The following is an 18,842-nucleotide window of genomic DNA, read 5'->3' as shown; positions in this document are numbered from 1 at the left end:
GTGTGTCTCCCCACACACCTTTCCTCAGCCTCATTGAAAAGAGCTGATCTCTGTAACCCATCACTAACACTAATATCCCAGCTGACCTATGAAATTCAATTGATCTTAACACTTAGGAGAAGAAGAACTATGTTACATTTACTGTAGATAGGCTGTAGTCAGCGATATGACTCTGCATCTGGGTAATTACATTCTAGCAGGCTAAGCATTGTAATTAAATAGGGGCTGTGTCCAGAATGGCACCCTATTCCCTATACAGTGCGCTACTTTTTTCCAATGGGCCCTGGTCAGAAGTAGTTCACTACAAAGGGAAAAGGGTGTGATTTCAGACACACGCAGGGTGTGTAACACTGGTCTGGTCCCTGGTGGGACAAAGATCTGCTAGGGGACAGAGGACGACGGACGTTTTCAGATGAATAAAGATGTATAATGAACTTGGTAGTGATGAGCAGGATAGGTATGAAGGCAATCAAAGCAAGTCATGAACAACATTATGAACTGAGAGCTGTCTCTCATGGAAGTTTCAGTGTGTGTGTGTGTGTGTGTGTGTGCGTGCGTGTGTGCGTGCGTGCGTGTCTGCGTGTTTACGTAGGTACGTGCGTGTGCACATGCATGTCTGTGTATGTGCGATGCATGTGTATGTGTACATGCGTGTCAGTGTATGTGTTAGTGTGTGTGTGTGTATGTGTACTGGAGGACCTCCTCCAGTCTGTGAATAAGGCCTGATTAATGCATACACACAATAAAGAGGCCTGGCAGTGAACACAACCTCCCCACTCTGGGGTAGATTGGAGGGGCCTGGCTGGTGGATTGATCGGCTAATTCAGACTGATTGGAGCCCTGAAACCCTCCAATGGCTCCAGATGATCGCTGCGCACACACACGCGTACACACACGCACATACACACGCACGGCGGTGCCCCCGCACACACACACACACGAAGAAATATCCTATCAAACCCAAATCAACAGCTCTTAGGGATTCAAGCTTGTAATGACTAGGGGTCATATTATCCGGTTGTAAACACAAGTGTTACAGTCCAAAAAATTGTCCAATAACAGTTGTACCATGATAGAATTTGATAGAATGATAGAATGTGTGTGTGTGTGTGTGTGTGTGTGTGTGTGCCTGTTCACTCACAGAGTAGAAAAGAGCAGTCTAAGAGGCCCCAGACTTAGAGAGAGATAAACAGTGTGTCTTGTCGCCGATCCAATTTCTTGCTTCTTAAACTGGCCACAGATGGCCTGTACTGTGTGGCGCGCTCTGCTCTCTCTCTCCCTCTCTCTCTCCCTCTCTCTCTCTCTCTCTCCCTCTCAGACCAGACCCTCCCCAGGCTGAACCAGCTTCAGACTCTTTCCCCACGCATTAGTGCTGCGTCCCAAATGCCACCATCTCTCCTATTTAGTGCACTACTGTTGACCAGTGCCTGCACGGAATAGGGTGCCATTTGGGACGCAGTCACCGACTTGTCCTCACTCATTAACGACAAAGGGGGATTTGAGGGGAAAGTTAGTGTTCTTGGCCAAAAAGGCTCAGTCGAGGATCAGTCAGTGGGAGCAACCGGATGCCCAAAGCCATCGGGAGGGCTGATTGGCCGATTCCACTAATTTATCCCTGATTTCAACTAATCCTGATGGTTACACTTTCAGGAAGTGCACACGTTTTCTGATTGGGTTTTATGAATAATTGCGGGACACTACTTTGTGCCTACTTTACTAGCGCCGTACTGCTACCTCCATTAGCCCACAGCCAGTGCACTTAAAGCTGGTATGTTATGTCAGTGTACCAAACCGCCCAGCTAATAACATCAGAGAAGCCTGCCTGTGGAACATCCCCACGGTAATGGGCACGGCGGCAGCCTTTAAGAACCCCGCCGCTGGTTTTACTAGACACTATTAAAGTGTGCCCTGGAGGAGGCGGACATTTTAAGTTTGACGCCAAGGAGGAATGGGAAACGACACACTCTTCCTGCTCTGGCGCTTTGGGTGCCTCGCTGTGCCAAGGTTGTGAAGTGGAGTTCTAGCTGGAGGGGGACGGAGGGGGGCATAGTTCGATGTTTGGTGAAGGGCCTGTGAACTTTAGAACCAGAGGGTTAGCTAAACCGTGGCTACGTCCCAAATAGCACCCTATTCCCTACATAGAGCACTACTTTTGGCCAGCGCTCTGGTCAAAAGAAGTGCACTACCTATGGAATAGCCTGTCATTTGAGACACAGGCTGTGCCTGCCACAGCTTGCCGTTGGCTCACCATAAAACCAGAAGCTAGTCTTTCATCCTAGTCCAGGCCCTGGCAGTGACACCTGGCCTTCTCCCTGGGTCTGCCATTCACCGCCACGCCTGTCTGTAATCTCCTGACATATGACACAGTGGATAAAGGTGTGGCAGCGTATCAGTCCTTTACAAGGGTACGGGCTATGAACTCAGAGGCTCTACCACCTCGCCTGTCTTGTGAATGGAAACACCTGTACACACACACACACACAGACATGCAAACATAAAGGAGAAAAACACCTGCATACATACAGCATGCGCGCACACACACACACACACACACACACACACCTCCTCCGTTCCTCTATCATTAGAGCTGTATCTCTCCTCACTGTGCTGATGACTGTGCACGCATACATACATACATACATACATACATATCACACTCCCACTAGCATGTATTCTCTTCCTGGGAGGTCAGCTTCACACTCCCACTAGCATATATTCTCTTCCTGGGAGGTCAGCTTCACACTCCCACTAGCATATATTCTCTTCCTGGGAGGTCAGCTTCACACTCCCACTAGCATGTATTCTCTTCCTGGGAGGTCAGCTTCACACTCCCACTAGCATGTATTCTCTTCCTGGGAGGTCAGCTTCACACTCCCACTAGCATGTATTCTCTTCCTGGGAGGTCAGCTTCACACTCCCACTAGCATGTATTCTCTTCCTGGGAGGTCAGCTTCACACTCCCACTAGCATGTATTCTCTTCCTGGGAGGTCAGCTTCACACTCCCACTAGCATGTATTCTCTTCCTGGGAGGTCAGCTTCACACTCCCACTAGCATGTATTCTCTTCCTGGGAGGTCAGCTTCACACTCCCACTAGCATGTATTCTCTTCCTGGGAGGTCAGCTTCACACTCCCACTAGCATGTATTCTCTTCCTGGGAGGTCAGCTTCACACTCCCACTAGCATGTATTCTCTTCCTGGGAGGTCAGCTTCACACTCCCACTAGCATGTATTCTCTTCCTGGGAGGTCAGCTTCACACTCCCACTAGCATGTATTCTCTTCCTGGGAGGTCAGCTTCACACTCCCACTAGCATGTATTCTCTTCCTGGGAGGTCAGCTTCACACTCCCACTAGCATGTATTCTAGTTTAATATTATGCATCAGCCCACCTGCATGTTCAGCCTCTGGGTTTTAACTAAACAGACGTGTGTGTGTGTGTGTGTAATATCATGATCTCCTGGACAGTTGTGGGAACACAAACACAAGATTAAAGAGCTGTGAGCAATGCCTATTGTGTGACGTTGGACTTATTTTAAGCAGTGTGTGTGTGTGTGTGTGTGTGTGTGTGTGTGTGTGTGTGTGTGTGTGTGTGTGTGTGTGTGTGTGTGTGTGTGTGTGTGTTGGATCTGCCTAGATCTGTATGGATATGTCTAGCCTGGAGGGAGATGTTGAGTCGTCACACTAATGAATAAAAACAGAGAGACAAAAGGGAGATAGCAAGGGTGTGTGTGTGTGTGTGTGTGTGTGTGTGTGTGTGTGTGTTGGTGTGTGTGGGTGACCTCTTGGCCTCCCCAGCTACTGATTAAAACCATATGGTTTGTCTTGTTTCTCCATCATCCTCGGGGAGATTTGATTAATATATTAATTGGTTGGCTACGCAAACGATGGACCCATGTATTAAACCTGTCTGTGCCCCAAATGGCACCCTATTCCCTTTGTAGTGCACTACTTTTACCCAGAGCCCTATGGGACGTGGTCAAAAGTAGTGCACTATAAAGGGAATATGGTGCCATTTGGGGTGTACTCTGACAGGACAGTTATTAAATACAACACGTTGCACGCGCACACACGCACGCACACACACACACACACAGAGGGAAGAAAGAGCTGGGCTGGGCCTGGTGTCTGGCATCTGGTGACTGGTATTTAAATGGTATGACCTGTTCTACTGGGTAGGGTATATATCTAGATCCTGTTCATGGATGTGTGAGTGTGATAGTCTCTTATGACTCTGTGTGATAGACTCTTATGACTCTGTGTGATAGACTCTTATGTCTCTGTGTGATAGCGTCTTATGCCTCTGTGTGATAGACTCTTATGACTCTGTGTGATAGCCTATTATGTCTCTGTGTGATAGCGTCTTATCTCATATGCCTCTGTGTGATAGCTTTGTATGTCTCTGTGTGATAGCGTCTTATGTCTCTGTGTGATAGACTCTTATGCCTCTGTGTGATAGCTTTGTATGTCTCTGTGTGATAGCATCTTATGTCTCTGTGCGATAGCCTCTTATGACTCTGTGCGATAGCTTCTTATGTCTCTGTGTGATAGCTTCTGATCTCTTATGTCTCTGTGTGATAGCTTCTTATGTCTCTGTGCGATAGCCTCTTATGCATATGTGTGATAGCCTCGTATGCCCATGTGTGATAGCCTCGTATGCCCATGTGTGATAGCCTCGTATGCCCATGTGTGATAGCCTCGTATGCCTCTGTGTGATAGCCTCGTATGCCTCTGTGTGATGCCTCTGTGTGATAGCCTCGTATGCCTCTGTGTGATAGCCTCGTATGCCTCTGTGTGATAGCCTCGTATGCCTCTGTGTGATAGCCTCGTATGCCTCTGTGTGATAGCCTCGTATGCCTCTGTGTGATAGCCTCGTATGCCTCTGTGTGATAGCCTCGTATGCCTTTGTTTGATAGCCTCTTATGCCTCTGTGTGATAGCCTCTTATGTCTCTGTGTGATAGCATCCTATGTCTCTGTGTGATAGCCTCTTATGTCTCTGTGTGATAGCCTCTTATGTCTCTGTGTGATATCCTCTTATGCATCTGTGGGATAGCCTCTTATGCATCTGTGGGATAGCCTCTTATGCATCTGTGGGATAGCCTCTTATGCATCTGTGGGATAGCCTCTTATGCATCTGTGGGATAGCCTCTTATGCATCTGTGGGATAGCCTCTTATGCCTCTGTGTGTTAGCCTCTAATATCTCTGTGTTACAGTGTCTTATCTCTTATGTCTCTATGTGATAGCTTCTTATCTCTTATGTCTCTGTGTGATAGCTTCTTATCTCATGTGCCTCTGTGTGATAGCCTCTTATACATTTGTGTGATAGCCTCTTATACCTCTGTGTGATAGCATCTTATACATTTGTGTGATAGCCTCTTATACCTCTGTGTGATAGCCTCTTATACCTCTGTGTATGTAAAGTGTGTGTGTGTGAGTTTGTTGGAATACATTGTGCCTCTGTTTCTGTCTTTATGGAGGAAGGAGTGACACACATCTCATCCCCAGTTAGGTCTCCCCGTCCCCACAGTCCTCATCCCCAGTTAGGTCTCCCCGTCCCCACAGTCCTCATCCCCAGTTAGGTCTCCCCGTCCCCACAGTCCCCATCCCCAGTTAGGTCTCCCTGTCCCCACAGTCCCCATCCCCAGTCAGGTCTCCCTGTCCCCACAGTCCCCATCCCCAGTCAGGTCTCCCCGTCCCCACAGCCCCATCCCCAGTCAGGTCTCCCCGTCCCCACAGTCCCCATCCCCAGTCAGGTCTCCCCGTCCCCATAGTCCCCATCCCCAGTCAGGTCTCCCTGTCCCCACAGTCCCCATACCCAGTCAGGTAGCCCCGTCCCCACAGTCCCCATCCCCAGTCAGGTCTCCCCGTCCCCACAGTCCCCATCCCCAGTCAGGTCTCCCCGTCCCCATCCCCAGTCAGGTCTCCCCGTCCCCACAGTCCCCATCCCCAGTCAGGTCTCCCCGTCCCCATAGTCCCCATCCCCAGTCAGGTCTCCCCATCCCCCCCTTGACACCCAACGCCCCACAGCCACTGAACAGGACAGGAAGTGTTGAGGTTTCAGTGTCAACATGGCTGCTGTTGTCTGTGATCAGGGTGAGGGGTCAGGCCTCCGATAGATCATCCTCCTGAACAAAGAGAAACCCATGCTGATGCTGACACACTGGGAAGTTCCTGGGTCACTACCCCTCTAGGGAACAACAACACTAGTGTGTGTGTGAGTGTGTGTGTGTGTGTGTGTGTGTGTGTGTGTGTGTGTGTGTGTGTGTGTGTGTGTACTCCCCAGCTCACGTTAACCCCCTGAGACTGCCCACTGGAGCGTTCAGGCTACACTTCAGTGCTCCCTCTTTTCACACGATCACAAAAGTAATCCTGTGTGAAGATTCCTTAGCTTGTTTTGGGGGCCCTGTTGTTGTCTAGCCTACAAGGTAAGAGTAGCGAATGGATTGACTTGGACACTAGTAACTGAGGAGGATTGCGTTGTTTCCATTAATGTGTACACATTTGGCCTGAATTCTGAGTAAAAAGAAACATTTGAATAACATTTTGGGAGACTATTCTGAACAGTGGGACCTGGAGTAAGACTGAACACAGTCCTGGGCTCCAACTGATGATACAAGTAGACGGATTGCAACCATTTTATAGGAATGACAAATGTACTATTGTTCTAATTCCTACTCTCTGTGACAATTTAAAGCAATTTCCGTCTCGATATTTTAGCAAAAACAATTAAGGATCAAAAAACAATCAAATCAAAATGTGTTACAAAAAGTCCTCCTGGAATCCTGCAGATAGATAGTTTTACACTACAAACACCCTGTAGTGACATTAGTACACAACAGTTTATTGGTTTATTTGGATCCCCATTCGCTTTCCAAAAGCACTTACTCTTCCTGGGGTCCACAAACATCACAAAACATGACAAGTAACAAAACATTGATACACTGGACAGAAGAATGTGAGCATTAGAGAGTGTGTGTGTGTGTGTGTGTGTGTGTGTGTGTGTGTGTGTGTGTGTGTGTGTGTGTGTGTGTGTGTGTGTGTGTGTGTGTGTGTGTGTGTGTGTCGGTGCTTGTGTCTGTGTGTGTGTCGGTGTGTGTGTCGGTGTGTGTGTCGGTGTGTGTGTGTGTTACTCTGTCTGCCACAGATTCTGGGGGATAACTAGCTGATAGTAGCTGAGACTGAGGGTCCAGGCTGCAACAGATCCTGGGGGATAACTAGCTGATAGTAGCTGAGACTGAGGGTCCAGGCTGCAACAGATCCTGGGGGATAACTAGCTGATAGTAGCTGAGACTGTGGGTCCAGGCTGCAACAGTTCCTGGGGGATAACTAGCTGACAGTAGCTGAGACTGAGGGTCCAGGCTGCAACAGATCCTGGGGGATAACTAGCTGATAGTAGCTGAGACTGAGGGTCCAGGCTGAACTAAGCCGGTTAAGATATTCACAGGATTTAGATTGCTGTTGACACATATTTTTTTAATATTGTTAAAGGGGAAGCCACAGACCTCTACAATGAGCATTTTTAAACCGCTCATCTGCGTAGGTTAGAGACCCCGATTATGGCCAGCGGGAAAAGGGAGGGAGGAGGGAGGTGTGTGTGTGTGTGTGTGTAATATCATGATCTCCTAGACAGTTGCGGGAACACACACACAAGATGAAAGAGCTGGGAGCCATGTTTATTGTGTGACGTTGGACTTATTTTAAGCAGTGTGTGTGTGTGTGTGTGTGTGTGTGTGTGTGTGTGTGTGTGTGTGTGTGTGTGTGTGTGTGTGTGTGTGTGTGTGTGTGTGTGTGTGTGTGTGTGTGTGTGTGTGTGTTTGTGTGTGTGTGTGCGCGCATGTACATTCCTGTGCATCTTAATGTCATTTTTTATTACAGAGAAAAACCTCTGAAATGTAAACTACTTACACTTCTGCACAATTCTTAACTGTTTCTCGTCTGCGTTTTTAAGATAGGCCAGCTGAAGGGAGACAGCAGGGAGATAGAATAATGGAGTTAGGAGACTCCACTGAGGTTTTCCAGTGAGCTGATTGTTTGATTGGTTTCTCCCCAGACAACTTGCAGCCCAATCCACAAGAGACGTGAGAAACAGAAGAAGTGTGTGCGGTCAGACCTCTTCTTTCTCTCATCCATGTTCTCTCTCTCTCTCTCTCTCTCTCTCTCTCTTTCATGCCTAACCCGGTGCCGGTCTCCTGTGGCTCATGGCGTGTGGCAGGCGCGGTACTCCTGGGTACCGGTGGGCATGGGGGGGGGGGGGGGGCAAGGAGGGCGCAGGGGCCCATCCTCATCTCAGGTTCCCCCAGGAAGCACAAACTCCCAGAGACGTCTCTTTTGTGTTCCGTCTCTCTTTCTCGCTCTTTGTTTTCTGTCTCCTTCTCTTCCCAACGTCTCCCTACCACAACAAAGAGCCACACAGCAGAGCACAGTGCTCAGGTGACTCCTGTGTCCTCCCAGGGTTTCGTCTCGGTTACAGAAGCGCTAGTCATACGACACAGAGACGAAGGCTAGGGAGTAGGGACACCATGGAAACTTTCATCCTGTTTTGTTCTGGTTTGGTGTGTATTTACTTGATGCCATATGGGTTCTTTGTTAAAGTGGAAAAAGGCAGAAAGTTAAATAAAGAGTGGAAAACTTCCCTGAGGAACAATAATGAAAAGAGGAGTGTGACAGAAACAGACGGACGGAGGGACGGAGGGATAAAGGCCGCTCCTTCCTTCGCGGTTGGTCACAGACTGCATTACATTATCCTGCCTTTATCCCGACTATCCTAAATGGAATTAGTTCCTGGAACCTTTGAAGTTGTCGACGGTCGTCAGGCAGAGTAGAGCGGGCTGGTAGCCCCGTCGTGTAAGTACAGGGACTGTAATGTCTTACAGTGAGTGTGTGTGTGTGTCCGTGTGTGTGTGTCTATGTGTGTGTATGGGAGCATGTGTGCATGTGCTTGCATGTGTGTAACTTTACTGTCGGGCGACTGGTGAAAAGATTCAAAAAGTGGACCTCTTTAGCTTTTGGTTTCGATTCATTCGGATCCCCATTAGCTCTTCCTGAAGCAGCAGCTACTCTTCCTGGGGTCCACAAAAACCTCAAACGTGACAAGTAACAGAACACTGATAGACAAGGACAGTCACACAAATGTAAAATACAACGACATACAACAAAGTAACTGGAGCTGGAAGGGAGTTCCATGATCACGGCTCTGTATAATACTGGGCGTTGCCGTGAATTCCTTTTGGACTTGGGGACTGTGAAGAGACCCCTGGTGGTATGTCTTGCAGGGTATGTATGGGTGTCGGAGCTGTATGGATTTTGATTATGCAGATAATCTGGAATTTTCATCACAGTATTATTTCTCATTAAAACTAGAAGAGAAGCAGCTAATCACTCGTGAACCCTGAACCAGGAACGACTGGCCTGCGTGTTGTTGACGTTAGTTCTGTATGTGCAGTTACGGGCAGGGCGTGCTGCTCTGTTTTCAGCCAGCTGCAGCTTTGCTAGGTCTTTCTTTGCTGCACATGACCATATTACAGGACAGTGATCAAGATGAGACAGGCTCAAAAGCCTGAACAACTAGTACAGTTGATGTTCGTGTCAAAAATGCAGAACGTGTTATTATAACAGACATACCTCTTCCAATCTTCACAACAACTTTGTCAATATGACTTGACCATGATTATTGACCTTCCAAAATTATACCTAGGAGTTTATCGTCCTAGAATTCTCGATGGTCACACCATTTATACACAACTCTAGATGAGGTTTAGGTCTTAGAGAATGTCTTGAACCAAACACAATGCTTTTAGTGTTAACTGTATTTAAGACCAGTTTATTATTGAATACCCATTCTGATACTGGTTGTAACTCCGTATTTAGAATTTCAATGACCTCACAAGCTTTGGGTGCTGACAAGCTTTAACCTCGGGAAGGCGCGAAGGACAGAGGGAGATGTGGAGAAGAAAACCAAACAGTGTGTCAATCATTTGGACACACTCTCTTCCACGGCTCTGGCTATGTGAGACGCCAAGCACATGTAAACAGGAAGCCTTTTGATATGGCTGGGGAAGGGACAGGAGAGAGTGTGTGTGTGTGTGTGCGTCTTTGTGTGTGTGTGTGTGTGTGTGTGTGTGTGTGTGTGTGTGTGTGTGTGTGTGTGTGTGTGTGTGTGTGTGTCTGTGTATGCCTTTAAAGTGAATAGACAGGGGGGTCCGTGGCCCAGCAACCTTGGATTTCACAGCGCCCCTACTTCTGAGAGAGAACAGTTACCATCTTTATTCTTTATCCTGTTCTCGGCTGGATCTTCAAACACGCTTCGCCAGTAAAAATTCCAGGTGCCACCACAGTGCACTCACACACCCACTCTATCCATACCACTCTGTTTAATGTCTGTGTCTAATCTGTGCATTTTGCAGGGACACACCTGTCACTGGTTAGCTGTTAGCTGGGGAACTGGAACACCTACAGCATATGTCCTAGTTTAACGAGACAACTGCAGATTCACAGCAACACTGTTGAACACCAGGCCTAAACAACGGCCAGGCCTCAATGCAAACATGACACTCAGAACCTGTCTGAGAGGCTTATACACACACATATACACCCCCCCCCCCCCCCCCCCCCACACACACACACACACACACATATATATATACACCCCCCCCCCCCCCCACCCCCCCCCCACCCACACCAGCACAATAACAGCTGAATTCCTTTTCCTAACATCAACTATTTTAAGACAGAATCTATTACAACCACTACTAATTCCTCCTAGCTGGGCCCGTCTATACTCTGGGGCATGCAAACTCACATTCTAATGGCATTTAATATATAAACGCACAACTTCAGCACTTTATTGTTTTTTTTCTGCTCTTAATTAAGCCAAAGAGGTGTTAATGAAGGTATAGGAACTCCTAATTTTATATCACTAGAACCATTGGGATTCGAGTCCTAGAACAACTTTGTAAGGTCTACATTTTAAAGGTCAGCCCAGCACCTGTAAGCAGAGGTGTCTAGAGACAGACTAATGAATGTAGTTTAATGAAGATGCAGGTAAAATTTCGTTAATTATGTTCATTAAAATATTTGTAATTTAATGTCTTTAAAGGTACGAATCTGACATAGTCAGCAGGTTTGTTCTTACGTTGTTGTTTTCTTACTCCCAATAGTTTGACACATTTCCATTCTATATGATCTAAAGAAACATAAATAAAAATGAGATACTAAAATAACATTTGTGGGTGCCGGAACAATGAAAACAAATTCTTTCAAAAGTCAGTGGTTTAGAGTGCCAAAGAGTGCCATAAAACGGCACCTGTCACACAAGTGCTCTTTGAAAAATAACACAAAACGAAAAAGTCATGGTCGCTTTGAGAGAGAGGAGGTGAGAGCGATAGAGGAGCGAGAGAGCGAAAGAAGAGTGTCGCTCCTCCTCTCGTTCAAACCTCACACATGTGCACTTCAAACCGCCAAGGCCTGCTAATCAACCATTGTGTGAGCTCACTCAGCCAGAGATACACTCCTAACACTGGACTAGGTGAACCAGAGAGAGAAGGAGAGAGACTGGGGAGGGGGGTGTAAATGGAGCTGATATAATGGCTGTGAGGGAAAGGGGTAAATGCGGGAGAGAGAGAGAGAGACAGCGAGAGAGACAGAGAGAGACAGAGACAGAGAGAGACAGAGAGAGACAGAGACAGAGAGAGACAGAGAGAGACAGAGAGATGCAGAGACAGAGAGAGACAGAGAGAGACAGAGAGAGACAGAGAGAGACAGAGATATGCAGAGAGGGGCAGAGACAGAGAGAGACAGAGAGAGACAGAGAGAGACAGAGATATGCAGAGAGGGGCAGAGACAGAGAGAGACAGAGAGAGACAGAGAGAGACAGAGAGAGACAGAGATATGCAGAGAGGGGCAGAGACAGAGACAGAGAGAGACAGAGAGAGACAGAGGTATGCAGAGAGGGGCAGAGACAGAGACAGAGTCACAAAGCAATCTGTGATGGCGCTCTAGGGGCCACCGGGGGAAACTTAATCAAAAAAAGGTTGGCAGCTCGGGGAGAGAGAGGGAGCAGAGGGGAGCAGAGGAGAGGGGGAGTAGAGGACAGAGAACAGGTGACAGGGTTCTCTCTCTCTCTTCACTTTCGTCTCCAGAACAAAGTCAAACCCTGAGAGTCATAATCCAACCGTCGCTAGGAGCAACACGTGCTTTGCTCTGTCTGTCACCACGCCTTGGGGTTAACCCTTCACCTTCAGCAATCAGTGGGCTTCAATGAACATGCCGACGTACACTTACAGTACCCATTCACACTAATTCTTGAGTTCCCTCAAATTCTCTCATTGTCAAGTTCACAGCTGCAGCTTCTCAAGTGAAGTGGTCACAGGAGGAAAGGAACGCTGAGCGACACCAACTCTCATTCAACATTCTTTCCCAACAACCGTGTTTCACCGATCCTTCCGTGTCAGTGGACGTGCCGGGGAGTGTGCACGATGTCGAGCTGTGCACGCTCCCGAGCCAAGGAAGGCGAGATTAAAGAGAGAGATAAATCCAATGTGTTTTGTGCACACCGACCGGACTCACCATTATCGCTGTCCGACTTGTTTTCGTGCTCTGTGTCGGTGAGGGTCAGGGCCGAGTTGGACCGGCTGGACAGGCACGAGTTCCGGCCGCCCGACTTCACCCCGCGGCCCCACAGCCGCATAGCGCGCTCCGGTGACATCACGCCCTCGTTCTCGGGGTCCACGTCGGAGCCGGCGCCGACCGAGTAGCCGCGGTGGGGGAGGCCCATCTCGGCGCAGAAGGCCAGGCCGCGGCGTGTGGACGGCTCGCAGATCCCCAGTTGTCTCAGGTTGAAGTTCTGCCCTGAGAGGAGAGGAAACGAGATGGAAGTCGTCAACACTAGAGCCCTGAACAGGTATACCGGTCAATAAATGTCTTCCAAAGGAATAACTAGTGCCCCTTCACAAGAGAATACAGGAAGTACAGGGTAGAATAAAGGGAGTTTTGAGAGAGGAGAGGAAACAAGATGGAGGATCTTAAAGACTCTTTCACAAAGAACAAGGTTGAGGACATCAATAGTTTCAATAAGAGAGGAGGTGGAGTCTTTTATTCTAAATGTTAAGTATTTCAGAGATATTTAAGAGAGCTAGCATTTACCAGGGAGAGCAATTCAGTGGCCTTTCACGGGAGAACACAGGAAGTACAGCTGATCTAACTTGAGACTGGCAGTAAAGCAAAAACACCTTGAACCCTGTCACTAACAGATCACCAGTCACATTAAAACCTCTTCCTGACCCTATCTCCTAGTGATGGGGGGGGGGAATCTATACAGTTACATATCGGGATATTATTTGTGAGCATATATCATATTGTATCGTTTTGACTATCCCAATATTATTTTGACGCTGGCTGGCTGCACCAAAACGTATCTTCATGACTGATCAACGTGTTTTCTCCTGCTCTCTCCTGTCTCTCTGCAGCAGACATAATAGTGATCAATATGTTTGGAACATCAAATCACAACAAAATCACAGTATCGAATCACAATACATATCGTATCAGCACCTAAGTAGAGTGATTATATGGTAACGTGAGGTCCCTGGCAATTCTCAGCCCTAATATCGCCCCCAACCCCCCTCTGACCTCCAGACCCTCAGATCCATCCTAACACTGAGAACCGGACAGAGAGACCCCCCCCCCTCCTTCCCCAGCCTTATTTGTACAGTATTTTCCCAGTGGCAGATGGATAAATAGATGGCTAAACAAAGTGAGCAAGAATATAAACGCAACATGCAACAATTTTCAAGATTTTACTGAGTTACAGTTTATATTAAGGAAATCAGTCAATTGAAATAAAGTAATTAGGTCATAATCTATGGATTTCACATGACTGGGAATACAGATATGCATCTGTTGGTGACAAATACCTTTTAAAACAGGGTAGGGGCGTGGATCAGAAAACCAGTCAGTATCTGGTGTGTTCTTTGTCCATAGCTTATGCCTGTCCATACCATAACCCCACCATGGGGCACTCTGTTCACAACGTTGACATCAGCAAACCGCTAGCCCACACAATGCCCAGTACAGTTGAAACTGGGATTCATCCGTGAAGAGCACACTTCTCCAGCGTGCCAGTGGCCATTGAAGGTGAGCATTTGCCCACTGAAGTCGGTCACAACGCCGAACTGCAGTCAAGTCAAGACCCTGGTGAGGACAACGAACACGCAGGTGAACTTCCCTGAGACGGTTTCTGACAGTTTGTGCAGAAATTCTTCGGTTGTGCAAACCAACAGTTTCATCAGCTGTCCGGGTGGCTGGTCCCAGATGATCCTGCAGGTGAAGAAGCCGGATGTGGAAATCCTGGGCTGGCGTGGTTACACCTGGTCTGCGGTAGTGAGGCCGGATAGACGTACTGTAAAATTCTCTAAAACGACTCTGGTGGACATTCCTGCAGTCAGCATGCCAATTGCACACATATCAGCTCCATGTGTAACAAAACTGCACATTTTAGAGTAGCCTTTTGTTGTCCGCAGCACAAGGTGCACCTGTGTAAAGATCATGCTGTTTAATCAGCTTCTTGATATGCCACACCTCTCAGGTGGGTAGATTATCTTGGCAAATTAGAAATGCTCAGTAACAGGGATGTGAACAAATCTGTGCACAAAATTTGAGCAAAATAAGCTTTTTGTGCATATGGAAAATGTATGGGATCTTTTATTTCAGCTTATGAAAATGGGATCAACACTTTACATGTTGAGTTTATATTTTTGTTCTGTATAGATAGATACACTACATTACCAAATTTATGTGGACACCTGCTTGTCAAACATCTCCTTCCAAAATCATGGGGGTTAATATGGAGTTGGTCCCCCCCTTTGCTGCTATAACAGCCTCCACTCTTCTGGGATGGCTTTCCACTAGATGTTGGAACATTGCTTCGGAGACTTGCTTCCATTCAGCCACAAAAGCATTAGTGAGGTCGGGCACTGATGTTGGGCAATTAGACCTGGCTCGCAGTCAGCGTTCCAATTCATCCTAAAGGTGTACAATGGGGTTGAGGTCAGGGCTCTGTGCAGGCCAGTCAAGTTACTCCAACACCGATCTTGACAAACCATTTCTGGGGGGGGCATGTTTGTCTATGGAGATTGCATGGCTGTGTGCACGATTTTATACACCTGTCAGTATTTGGGTGTGGCTGAAATAGCCGAATCCACTAATTTGAAGGGGTGTCCACATACTTTTGTATAGATAGATAGATAGATAGATAGATAGATAGATAGATAGATAGATAGATAGATAGATAGATAGATAGATAGATAGATAGATAGATAGATAGATAGATAGATAGATAGATAGATAGATAGATAGATAGATAGATAGATAGATAGATAGATAGATAGATAGATAGATAGATAGATAGATAGATAGATAGATAGAGCAGCCTGGAGACATAGAGGCCGGAGAGGGAGCACACGTGACAGTACCCCCTCCCCTGCGCGTTCGGCTCCAGCCACAGGGACGATCCCGAGGATCAGGAGCGGACCGGTCGCCTCCGCTGCGGCGCAGAGACCTGACGAAGGTCCGGTTCTGACACCCGGACCTGACATCCCCTCCAACACAAAAACAAAAAAAACTCCCTGATGCTTCCCTTTGGTGAGGCGTCATTCTGTAACGATGGTGACAGGTGTGTGCCATAACAAGCAGCCTGGTAACCTAGAGGCCAGAGAGGGAGCACACGTGACAGATATATAGACAGTCAGGAGAGAAGAGGGCTGTGTTCCAAGTGCACTATATTTTATGCAAGTCAGTTAACAACAAATTCTTATTTACAATGACTGCCTACCCCGGCCAAACCCTCCCCTAACCCGGACGACGCTGGGCCAATTGTGCGCCGCCTTATGGGATTCCCAATCACGGCCGGTTGTGATACAGCCCGGGATCGAACCAGGGTCTGTAGTGACGCCTCAAGCACTGCAATGCAGTGCCTTATACCGGTACACCACTCGGGAGCTATATAGGCAATACATAGGGTGTAATACTTTTGACCAGAACCCATAGGGCTCTGGTCAAAAGTAGTGCACTATATAGGGAATAGGGTGCCATTTGGGACGCCACAGAAAAGAGAAGGGGGAGAGCTATCTCCCAGGTGCTAACAAAATAGAAGCTGACAGGTAAATGGGGCCTAGCTAGCATCTGGGGAGTCATTTGGACTAGAGGTGTTGAGTAATGAAAAGATCCTGCATGGGCTTGAAAAGAAAGAGAGAGAGCGAGAAAATACAAATAAATCCTGTGCTGAATTTTTTTTCGTGATGGGGGTTGGCGGGGTGCAGTATCAACTGACCTGAAATCCCCAGTGAAAACATAGCTTCTGTAAACAGCGCTGGCTCCTAGACGTACATAAAATGGACTATCAGGTTTCATCTGACTCTCAGATAACTTCAGGGGCTTAACATTCTGTTACCCAGGATCCCACGCTGGACTCCCAGCACCCCGACCGTTGTGTCTTACCACGACCAGGCCGGACTAGCTAACAGCGTTAGCACAGACGGAATGCATGTTTGGGATCGACTACATTGCAGTAGGACTACGCAGAATCACTGATCTACAAATCTTTCATCCCAAAAGTGAATGATTATATGATTAAGATGAGTGATTCTGCATCTCGCCTTGCTCAAACAGATCCCGTGAAAACATGCTAGCAGTTAGCAAAACCCCCCATCTTTTCAGCAGCATAGGACCAACGCCCTAATGGAAAACTCTCATTATCAAACGGAGTGAGACACCCTCAACTTTTATTTTATGGGGCCCCCTGAAGACTAAAATCACCAGTAATTCAGATCAAAACTAGTTTAATTTAGCAAATCTGTTCCTATAGCATTGCCACGAATAGAAGGGACATATGTGATCGTGTCTCAATGTCATCAAGGTATGAAAGGATTGTTATTTCAAATCCAATCTCTTTTAGGGCTTAGTTGTCATCAATTTGCAGTGTGCGACCCATTATGGTAATTATGTTCCGGCCACACGACCATCCGCTCTGATAAAAATCTGCCAGTCTTCCCACTGCCCTAAAGACTGAAGTAAAGCATGACGAAACAACTAAAACGATACATACTTCAGTGAAACACGACTTGCTAAAGGCAATTTATACCGCGTTGATGGAGCGAGCCAAACGCTAAAGAAATATCCAACGCAAAACAAAACATCCGAAGGGGAATCTATAGTCTCCTAAAGCGAATCATATCATCGCTGAAACACATCTGAAACAACACATAGGCCTAATGCTGTAGCGGAAAATAGCATGCTATGATACAGCCCACTTTGCTTAGGCAGAGCAGAACGCATTCCGCAGCTCAAGTTGAACTTGTTAGCATGACAAAAACAAGGTTCGAACCATGCTAACATAAAGCCAAACCATAAAGGGCACTTCGGTGCTGGCCCACTGGGCACAAACTGATTGAATCGACGTGGTGGAATACACATTGAATTGACGTCTGTGCCCAGTGGGGTGTGCTAACAAACTGTATAACGCTAAAGCAAAAGCCAACAACAAAGAGCACCTTGGAACGGCCCACTGGGCTAGCCACTGTTTCAGTGCAGGAGGGCAGAGCGCCAGGCCCGCAAGGCCCATCGATAAATGCCCTATAAAAGCATTACTTGCGGGTTACTAATGTTGGCTGGCGCGTAGGAAACGGCAAACATCAATGGAGGGCCTCTGGGTACACAGCAATAATTTACAACGCATGAAGCAAATACACATACTGTCTGCAATTTATCATCTCAGAGAGACAGAGTGAGTGAGAAAGAAAGAAAGAAAGAAAGAATGAAAGAAAGAAAGCTAAATAAATTAATATTTGGCAAAGGTAGCTGTGTTAATGATTGGTCTCATCTGTGGCTGTACTTTGGTTATATCTAATGCGGTAACATTATGTAGGCTGAAGGGAATTCAAGACCCACTAGTATTCTAGTAAACAATCCAGGCACAATTCATTTACATCACAAAAAAACATAAGTAACACGGTACAGTAGCTTAACTAAGCAGTATAACATCAAATAAATACAGAAATAATCAAATTACTGCTATCTCTATGGCAACCATTCATTGAACCCCCCAAAATTAATCTGAGAATATTTGGCAAAATATTGTTGAATGTATAACAGATAAATATCCCAAGTGTAGAGTACAGAGACTTGGTAAAAGTGTCTTCCTCTCGCAGGCAGATGGAATATGGTGTGTGTGTGCGTGTTTGTGTGCGGGTGCGCACGTGCATGTGTGTTCTCGGGGAGGGGTAATGTGGTGCAGATGGGAGAGAAGATGGTGGCTGCTCTACTCTGTTATGTTGTCCTGGCAGATAGACTGGTAGCTAAGGCACTTCCAATCTGTTTGGTGATTTCATAAATATCTCAAGGCCTTGAAAGCGTAAAGTCCCTACTTCAAAGGCGACGCCGCCACCGCAACAAGACAAACAGCAACAACAGCCGTCAACAACCGTATGAAGTCATCAGGGTGGAGTTAAGGAAGTGTTCCACATTAAGGCCGTTATGTCTGACATATACTGACTATACATGTACTTTAACTTATACAGAACTAATAATGAATCAAAACATACAACATAATACAAATAATCCTAATAAAACAATGACAACCATATTTGTATTATTAATAATAACGTGCATAAATATTATAGTTTTAGTTGTCTAAGTTTTACAGATTTAAATATTTTCTCAACATAAATATAAAAATTCAGAATATGTCATAGAACAAATAACAAATAACTTCTTAGAAATATCTGAGAGAAATTCCTACATTTGTTACAAATTGTACAAGACATAGTAACCGTGGATCAAAAATAACTATTT

The 18,842-nt window shown here is 46.7% G+C and overlaps 1 protein-coding gene across 10 annotated transcripts in view; it reads right to left on the bottom strand.

Moving 5' to 3' along the window:
- LOC106602442 (teneurin-3) overlaps positions 1-18,842 on the bottom strand; it is a 401,337-nt gene that overhangs the window by 284,248 nt on the left and 98,247 nt on the right. For all 10 annotated transcript variants that reach the window (XM_082974188.1, XM_082974185.1, XM_082974186.1 and 7 more), the window contains one exon: positions 12,564-12,845. In XM_082974188.1, the coding sequence (XP_082830314.1) occupies positions 12,564-12,845 (282 nt within the window). The remainder of the gene's footprint in view (positions 1-12,563; positions 12,846-18,842) is intronic.

This window comes from Salmo salar, chromosome 04, assembly GCF_965601325.2.
Source record: "Salmo salar chromosome 04, fSalSal1, whole genome shotgun sequence".
NCBI lineage: Eukaryota > Metazoa > Chordata > Actinopteri > Salmoniformes > Salmonidae > Salmo > Salmo salar.
The sequence above is the reverse complement of the archived record's forward strand: the minus strand, read 5'-3'. Positions and strand labels throughout refer to the sequence as shown.